The 9897-nt window shown below is 40.3% G+C and overlaps 1 protein-coding gene across 1 annotated transcript; it reads right to left on the minus strand.

Annotated features, from left to right (window-relative positions):
- Positions 1-6189: 6189 nt before the first annotated feature.
- SARC_08631 (hypothetical protein) lies at positions 6190-9030 on the minus strand. The gene is made up of 2 exons (XM_014297380.1): positions 8121-9030; positions 6190-7541 (listed from the first exon to the last, which is right to left on the minus strand). Exon 2 carries the CDS (start codon positions 6974-6976, stop codon positions 6485-6487), a length of 492 nt encoding a protein of 163 aa, XP_014152855.1. The 5' UTR covers positions 6977-7541; positions 8121-9030; the 3' UTR covers positions 6190-6484.
- Between the last annotated feature and the right edge of the window lie 867 nt (positions 9031-9897).

The following is a 9897-nucleotide window of genomic DNA, read 5'->3' on the forward strand; positions in this document are numbered from 1 at the left end:
ACTCCTATTAGCTGACGTTGATGTTACATTACATCGAATTATGTGACTGTAGAACTGGGGATACCGGAACAGAGATCAGATAGTGTAAATACAGATACAGTTTAGAGTGGGAAATCTGCGGTCGTAGATGTGGTTCCGTGTGTAGATAGAACCAAGGACGGAGTGGCGATAGAGCATCTTGTGATGTCGGGAATCGACGTATAGTGTTCCTGCCGTTTTTAGAGTGCAAAGAATAATTTTTTGTTTTGAGCCAGAGCCTAGAAGAGATTTTGGTTTAATCAAAAGCTCGTCAAGAAGCATTTTCACGTGGCAGGTGAAGGAAATCATTCTCATTCAATCTGTTAGGTGATTATTCCAATGAAAGCTTGTGTGGATTGGGTGTTATGCCCTAATATCGTCACCAGGGCTAGCACCATACTTTATGTAGTGAAGACACCTCTTGAACGATGGTACCATCACGTGCATATGACAGAATCTGTCCCCGAAATATGATAACGAACCGGTATCCCCCAGTTCTGAGGGCCCTAGCAATTTCAAAGTGAGCGCATAGAGTGTACTATGTTAAATTCACTGAGCATGCGTGTATAAATATATGTGAGCTGTGACACCCCGAGGTTTGTTTGATGAAAACTTGTTCAAGGATGTGATTAGTGGAGAAGTACTCTCGATATTTTTAATTATAAATTATCAGGGTATGAGCTGCGTCTTTTTAAGCTGAACGGATACAGTCATAGAAATCAGGCATTTGAGGCGTTGATCTAAATTTGTATCATGCGTATCGATATACTATAAAAACACATTGATACCTTGCCAATCAATTCACATTGCCACTAAACTGTGTATGAACTCGATTCGTACGAAATTGTCAATAACCTCTCCTATCAGAATCCATAGCCTCCTAAATAGTACAAGGTTATGCAGAATCATATGTATAGCATTGTTGTATCACTGTAAGCGGAGCGCAATTGTGCTACACTCTGCCATACTGCTATCTAGATACGTACATTGTTCGGCCACACTAAAAAACTACCGCCATGATATTTGAGACCGTACACATAAAAGACCATAGAAAGTACCCTTTGAGTTTTTAAATTCAATATAGAACTCAACGACGAATAGATTCAGCAAACATGATATTACAAGTAACACTGAACACACGTTCACTGTGAGGTATATACACAGTACGTATTGTAATTTCATGATCACCGTTAGGAAATATATAGAGGATTAGGTATGGATGAGTGCTTGTCAGATTACCTGGTGATCATGTATCGTTACGGTCTACTGAAACGCAAATGTCTGTGGATATCTACGTATTGACATATTTATTTACACTGTCTTATCGTATTTGTTTACTGTAATATCATATTTGTTTGCATTATTCAAAACCTACAATCGAAGCCTACTGGGTACTCAGGCAGTGTTAGGAAAGGGCACGAGTTGGAGGTTGGTATATTAAATCAGGCTCGATCTGGCAATTTGTGATTTTTCTCTGCTGTTCAGTGTATTTGGTACAAGAATGTAGAGTATGGAGCGTAGCTGAAAGATACGAGTCTAATGATATAATAGACCTCTTCTCAAGTACGGTTATCTCAGCTAGGAAAAATCCCTAGTCTGAGAGAACCGAACTGAGTCTTTATTTGTGTTTTCACTAGACTCGGGATTTTACTTGAGTGTTTTTCTCTCACGCGGAGTCCCGGTTTAGCTTACCGGTTCTACCGCTAATATTTCTGATGACTCTAATATCAGAAATTCCAATCCTAATTCCAAAACTCAATATTTGAATATTCTGGGTTTTAATATTTGAATATTCTGGATTTCATTATTTGAATTGGCTTCTTAATGATCTGGTCACTATGCTCGTCTCAGTGAAAATGCAGCTTGTAAGTGCTCGGTTGACTTTAACTTTAGATTGACAAATAACTCCAGTGGATATGGTAGAACCCCTTTTAAAAATTCAATGTAACAATTTATGATTCCATTGTCAGTTGGCATACGCCATACTTTTTTTATGTGGAAGTTATTTGGAGCGAGTATGTCAATTATCTAAATGTGTATCTGCGAAAGTATCCACAGTGAAATTAACTATATTCATGGACGCTGAATTAGCTTGCAAAACAATCGGAGTATATTTCTGGGTAATTTTTTTCTTCTTATTATCCTTTCAATTGACAATGAACGGTAGCGAATACGTAGGAGTTTATCAGAGCTCTGATGCATAACCTACACTTATATTCCTAAATAGTCGGGAGACTAGCGCATCAAACATCGATACGACCTACTACATAGCCCGAGGATACACCAAGACAACAACATCGGAATCTCGCAATCTAACTTTGCCGATACGTACTTGGACATAGACCCTAGTGACTATTGATTAATTTTAGTAACTTTTCGATTTTATACTAGGTTCAATGTTGAAAATCAGCGGAAACTATCTTTTCGTAAATACGAGAAACCGGTTGAAATCGTCTTAGCAGAGCGACCAGCGACGATGTATTTGTCCGACGCCTAAAATTTTGATATGTATGTATGCCGGATGAAATGGAGGATCTACATATCGACTTGTGCTCTACGTATCGTACCGTGCCAAACTTTTGATACGGCCGATGAAAATCGAACTAAACAAGGGTACGTACGTGGGGCTCAATCGTTATGAAATAGTTAATTGGATGAATTGAAATCACCTTCTCACCGATAAAAAGGAGTTCAAGGCGCTTTCACCAGATATGCCGCATATCGACATTCCGGAGATATCTATATTCCAAGAAAGCGCTTTTTGGTAGAAAAATACCTGAAACTGACTGGGAGATAAACCACACCCATCTTCATGTTATATAGTTGTTTTGTAAAATTGTGCTCAAGCATGTTAAAAATAATTCTTACAAAACGAAGAGAAAAGAATTGGTTGTTTGATTGCCAAAAACTGGTCGGTGTCTGCTCATATTGTGCGATTATCTAGAAAATCTTTTGGCGATACAGGCCTACCCATGAGGAAAAATATGCAACCGATTGTATTTATAGTCCGATCTTTTGTTTATGAAGATTTCCTTCATTTCATCTTATGTCTTTAATTGGAACCGAGGACAATTCTTCGAAAAGAATATATAAAGGCAAAAGTGTCGTTCCATTTCAAAAAAATAATAGTAGGCGAGGTGTTTTCATTATGCACAAGTAGAGGATCAGCGCTCCAGCCTCCCCCGTAACAAAAAGAGTGCTGTATATGGAGAATTTTTTTTAAATGTAGTTTACTAAGTATATAAGATCATGCTAGTATGCTGAAGAAAATGCAGTTTACTATGCCGCCCAACCTCCCCGCAAGTTGATGGGACCGTGGTAGCGGAGTCACCGGTTGCGTTCAACAGCGACGCCAGACAACTGTGTATGTATTGCCGAATATGATTTAGAACCTGGAGTAAGATCTGATCACAAGACAAGAGGGTGAACTTTTAGTTGAACTTAAATAGAAACAGAATGAGTTCGAACATATGCTTTTCGTATTGATCAACATTTATGCAAAGTGATGCGGCAGTCATTTTCTCATCCTAAAGGTAGCGGCCCACTCATTCGTTTTAATGAAGTGGAAGAATTGAAGTTGAAAGTAGAATCCAGAGAACGACTACATTTTTGAGATCTTCTTTACATATTGAGGCTGATACTTCTTACTCCATGATTACTCCACCTAAACCTAAAAACCCTTACTCCACAAATAAACATATCTCGATTGATGATTGGTCCAGGAGAAAAAAATTGGTGCTGGGCTGCTTAGCTTGCTACGGGTCGACGGGACCAAAAATACTCCAGGCGACGAAAATTCAAGATAGAGTAATCGATGCTGTCGAAGCGGAAGAGTCGGAGACACCGAGAGACAGTAGACTCTGAGGCTCTCTACAAAGTAGGCTGACTCAGGGCTCAGGGCTCAGAGCTCAGGGCTCAGGACTTAGGGGCTCAGGGATTAGGGCTATCTGCCTCGGCTGGCTGGCTGGCTGGCTGGCTGAGATGAGCTGAGCTGAGCTGAGCTGAGTTGGAGAGTAGTATAGGTTGGTAGCTCGAGAGTAAAGTGACCTGATAAGTTGTTCGCGTGCTGTGTGGGGGACTAATAGTAAAGTGCTAGTGTATTTAAAGTATGGTGCATTCGAATGAATTTATTTATGATCTCACCCTCAGCTATATACTGATGGTGTTTGTACTAGTGCTCAACCACTTGGGTTGGCCAGGGTAAAATCTCATATGATCAGTATGAGAAACCTTATGCAGAACACTTTAGCACTCGGATATATTTTCTAGAAATAAATATCATATTTTCTGTTACTACCCTCAGTCTCGGACCTCGGCTCTCGGCTAGCCGGTGTTCTATAAATGGAATAATCTGAGAAGAAGTCCTAAATTACTCTTACGTTCTCTCGGGCTGACCCACCTATACTTATATTAATTATATTAATTTGAGAACAAGTCCCAAATTACTCTCGGGCTGATAACGTAAAACGTTATTAACGTATATAGAAATACGTCTACTACTTAGTCTCTCAGACTTGACTGACTTTACGTGGGACATGTTCGTTAAGGCTTTACAATCTAAGAATCGATACAGAACTGCTTAATGCAGTCAACTAAGAAGTCTTCAGAGACTCATACGATTACGTCTAAAACTGGTGTTAACACTAGACAAGATAAAGGTACGTGTGCTGCTGCTGCTCGTGAGCGAGCACAACCAAAGTAAGTGCTCCACAAGGAGCAGCACACTCAACAAACACAACAGAAAAGTTGTACAACTAGGTATGCGTTGTGTGTTGAATGTGATAGCGTCTTAAATCAAAATATGCCTAAACAAACCTTTTCTGGTAGACATAAAGACTCTTGCAATCACACTTTAGAGTGTACGTCGTGCAAGAAGACGCATGGAATGCATGCTCTATCTTGCACTGCCATACCAAGAGTTCAAATAAAGAAGCGGCCTTCAAAGGACGATTCCAAGGGGACTACCAAAATTGACACCACGTGGCGACGGTCAAGAGGATTACTTCTAAGGAAAATGAGTGTATTATATTACCAGTTTTCGTTAACGGAATAAAGATTAATGCTTTACTTGATCTTGGTTCTCAAATATCTTGCCTTTCTCATCGTGTAACACTTATATGTGACATAGAAACTTTTTTTAAAGAATACGCATGTTATTTTGCCAAACGAGAAAGAACTTGTATGTTATGAGAAAGCTAATGATATTAATATCACGTTGTTAGATCATCGAATGGTTCTGACCGATCTAGTAGTACTACATATGTCTAATAAATATGGGTGACTTATTATCTTTTGGGATAGCCCTTACGGGCTTACCAAACGGAGTGGATCCTATAAAGGGCCAATCTGACGATAATATACTAAGCCCACCGTCGCCACCAAATGATAAGATTAAGGAATTAATTTCTGATCTTGTTTAAGACATTAATAGTTTGATTGTTACCAATCGAGCTATTAAGATAACCCAATGGGCTAAATTTGAATTGAACAATGGTTACCTTAGTTTACACTTGTCAAGAGTGGACTTTACAAATTACAGACTCCATCACGTAACTATGTCTCTTACAGACACATGGAAACTGTTTCAGTACAGATTTCTCTATGGTTAGAAGATAGTGAAATAGAAATTAACTTCGAACCAACAACTTCTAAATTGGCGCTGTTAGCAGAATTCTGCTGGGTCCCTTAAGAAAGGTCAGAGTTTGTTTGGATATGAATCCTATTAACAAGATCATACCCACACATAACTTCCATCTACCTCGTATAACCGAGTTACTGAGATCACTTGGAGAGGCAACTGTCTTTTCAAAGATAGACCTAACTTAAGGATATCATCAGTTAAAGATCCTTAAGGAACACCGTATTGTAAGTCCTTTCATTTGCATGCAAAGGAAAGCAATATATGTTCAGAGGAGCATTTGGTCTCTATATGCTTCCCGTTTTCTTTCAACAGATCATGGAAGATCTGTTTGAGAATATGCCTCAAGTAAGAGTTTATTTGGATGATATTATTATCTTCACGGCAACTAAGGAAGGACATGAACACGTCTTAAGACAAGTCCTCGCACGCTTGAATAAAATAATTTTAAAATTAATGAGAAGAAATGCGAATAGAGTTATTGTTCTCAGGTATTAAAGTATCTTAAAGTGTTTCAAGTTTTAAGTGAATAGTTATGATTTATGTGAAGCCATTATAAAACACCTCTTATGGTAAAAAAGGTTCTCACTTAATCTATGATCCAATCCAAAGGCAGCGTCGCCACGTCTTCAACTGATCGTGGCTTCCATTGTAATCTTTGGCCTTATACGTTTAGATTGTACTACTCCGATATTTAGGGATGCCCTTATGCCCATCAGAGATTTTCTATAATGATGTTTCCGTACTCCCGGCACATCGGCTCCGAGATTAATTTCCATCTGTAATATACATTTGCACTTTATTTAAAGTCTACTACATTGTACTCTATCAGTGGCTGACAACATTCACCAACGCATTGATGATTTCTTCTCCGGGTGTTTGGATAACCTCGAGAAGTAGTCCTTTATCACATTGCACGGGCATGCAGGATTTGTATACGCCGCTGCAGTCCTCGAAGAATCGCATCAATAGAAGCTTGCCTTGGCCCCAAACAACCACAATCCACGCTTCGGAAATGACTCCTCCGACCGTTGTACTAAAACCCAACGTGGCCGTGGTATCAACCGCCGTCAGGACCAGCCACAGGCTGCCACTGACAATTTTGAGCCAACTGCTTCTACGACCTCCACATCTCGCGTGGTACACTCTTCTCGCTCCCCTGATGGTCTTTCTCGACCGTCCTCGCGTTCGCGTACACCACCCTCTCTTTCGGATACCCCAGGGCGTTCTCCTAGTTGCTCCCTTTCTGTCCAATGTTATGATTGTAATGAACAAGGGCATGTTATTCGTGACTACCCCCAAAACACTGAGTCGATCCATACCCTTTCTCCTGCTGATGCCTGATATCAGGACGGGCCAATTGTGACTGTCTATTACCAAGAAACTGCAATACCTAGCCTTACCAACAAAGGACTTGTTGACAAAGAGTTTCTTGAACCAGTTTCCATCGACCCGGTGTATATGAATACATTTGGGGGATGTATACTGAAAGCCCCTACTTAAAAGGTTACTACTACCATACTCGTAGAAATATCTAATAAAGATAATTCCTTGGTTTGTTACGAGACCTCAGACCTCGACTTCTTGGTTATTGATGACATACCTGCGGCCTGTGATATTCTTATCAGCTATATTGCCCAACGAAGTATTCTCCTTACTACTTATTGGGATTGTACTTCTTTCCCTGATCGTTTTGGCTTAAAACACCAACAACCAACTGTTCAATCAGGGGTTGTTGTCCCATATGTTGGTGTTCTCATTCCAGCCCAAGTGGATGACGCTGCCGTTCTCGAGTTTCATCGCAAATGTCGAGAGGCACCGGGTGAACTTCAATCTCATGACTGGACAGGCGTTGACCGTTTAGCCGTAGTACTGCACAAGACTTCTGCTCAAATAGAAGAATTGAAAGATGCGTTGAATCGAATCTTTTATGATCCTGACAATCATAATTTTGTTCTTGGATACGAAGTTAAATTACAACTCAAAAAGGGTGCTATACCCCGTCGAATAATATATAAGCAAAAGAATCAGGAGTTGATTCACTGGGAAACCGAAATTTGTAATCGAGACCTCAAACGAGGCATTATCGAACGGGGCGACTTTATACTGTCCGTGGATGTTGAGCGCGGTCCTAGCTCGAAATAATCCACGCGTTAAACAAACATCTATAAATGATGTCCGATATTGTCAGAACTATAAGGTCAATAATGAGAACTTTCGGTCACTTAATGTCTACTATGGTCGAGTAACTCTTGATAACTATACTACTATTACTGGCGATCGCCTCTAAGTCTTAAACACCTTACCCCCGCCTATAGATAAACATGAGATTGAGGTGTTCTGTGCCACCATGATTTGGTGGTGACAGTATGTCCCTAATATGGCGTTGGTGTTGTTACCACTTACCGACTTAACCAAAAAGAATGTTTCATTTCGATACACAGTTGCCACTCATGCTGCTTACCGACTTGTTTTGGAATCTATTATTGGGGTTATTATTTAATTAGCCCCAAGCCCATCACACCATATTCATTTATTCGTCGACGCCTGCCCAATTGGCGTTGGCTTTGGCTTATTCGTCTGTATACCCCGTTCCAAGGAAACCCTTTTGCCTTTTCCTCCTGGTAGGGTTCAACCACTCCGTGCCAAGCGCATGGACCAGGCTGATGCTGCGCTTTCTGTCAATAAAGCTCTTCAGGCCAAGGCATCAAAACCTCGACTGTCATCCAAGAAGTACTTTCTTCCTGCGAACCGCTCTGGTCATCGTCCTACACACTCAACTGACTGGCATTTTACACTTCCGCCGTATATGAAGCTCCGTCGCACACCTAAGGAACAGCTTACAATTCGGGAAAATGATTTTCTTGACAAGGCTTTACAATTTTTGTGCCCAACTCGGCTTCAACCTTCTTCACAGCCCATCCTTTTACCGTTCTACAAAGCTTAACCCAGTCCAGGAGCGATCAATCTTGAAACGATGGCTATAGCCTACGGCATGGATAAGGATGAGATCTCTTTTGCTTTACTCTTTTGCGGAGACCAGGAAGTGACGTTGGGCTTTCACCCACCATTCCCCTTCCTTTATTCCTCCTGCAATACCTCAGCCAGTACCTGAGCCGTGCAACTCGCCTCCATCTCAGGCTACCGACCCTGTGATCCCTGCCCTAATTGGGCCCCAGCCCGATCAATCTATTCTTCCTGACACACACCCCAATCCTCCTGTTTCCTCAACTACTGTGGTTCCGTACACTGAACCACGGGTATCTGGGCCAGATGGACAATGTGTACTGGACGATGATCTAGTTGATCATAACTCTACTGCGGTAACTATCCATGACCCCTTACCACTCAGAATGCTACCCCAACTATCCCTACCCCACGTTTGGACTACACTCTGCCCCCATCTACTCCTATATGTAAAAGCCGGGCCTCCACATTAGAATCTTGTAATCTAAACGTACTCTAAAAATTACGTAAACATAGTTTTCCTTAAATGGTTTTAACGGTTTTATTAATTAAATACCTTTTCCATTTTACATATCAGATATTTGGACATGGCCATTAAAAGGCCCCAGTAAAATATAAAAAATATGATTTGGTCTAGTTCTAATAATAGAACTATATTTACTTTCAAAATCTATTTATATCTGAATACTTTGGTAGCGAGATGGCTCAACCGAACATAGGTTTCTAAGGACTATTAGCGTTGCTTAGTTTATCCTCCGTTCAGCTAACCAGATGTGCCAGTCTGATGAAGGCTAGTCGGTATTTCTTGTTAAGTGGCAAGTTATTGATTAATGCGATAACTATGGACATCAAGAGTATTTTTCTTTTCTTTTCTATAGATAGGATTTTATGAGTCTCTCGGATTCGCCCCAACGATACATACCATAGTTTCTAATAGAGCGACAACGAAACACTAAATAAAATCCCTTCGGCGAAAACGTTACTGAGAGGATTATATATAGGCAATGTCTCAGCCTCACAATCCCTCAGAGTATTGCTGTTTTCTCATTTCGTTTATTTACTTTTAAATTTTATTATACTTAGCCTTAACCTAAGCGTTTATTTACTCTAAAGCGTTAATATCGCCTTGATAGACCGAAACTTACACATTTTAAAGATAGAAAAGATATTAACTACTTAGACTACTTAAACGTAAAGGTAGATAGCTACCACGAATTTTTCCTTAAGCACAGTTATTCTATAAGTGAATCGACTGAAGTCATAAGTTAAGTATT

This window comes from Sphaeroforma arctica (genome assembly GCF_001186125.1).
Source record: "Sphaeroforma arctica JP610 unplaced genomic scaffold supercont1.794, whole genome shotgun sequence".
In the NCBI taxonomy this organism is placed as follows: Eukaryota; class Ichthyosporea; order Ichthyophonida; genus Sphaeroforma; species Sphaeroforma arctica.

Coding starts and splice junctions, on each gene's coding strand:
- SARC_08631 (XM_014297380.1), bottom strand. CDS start 6,976: ATGGATCGACTCAGTGTTTTGGGGGTAGTCACGAATAACATGCCCTTG.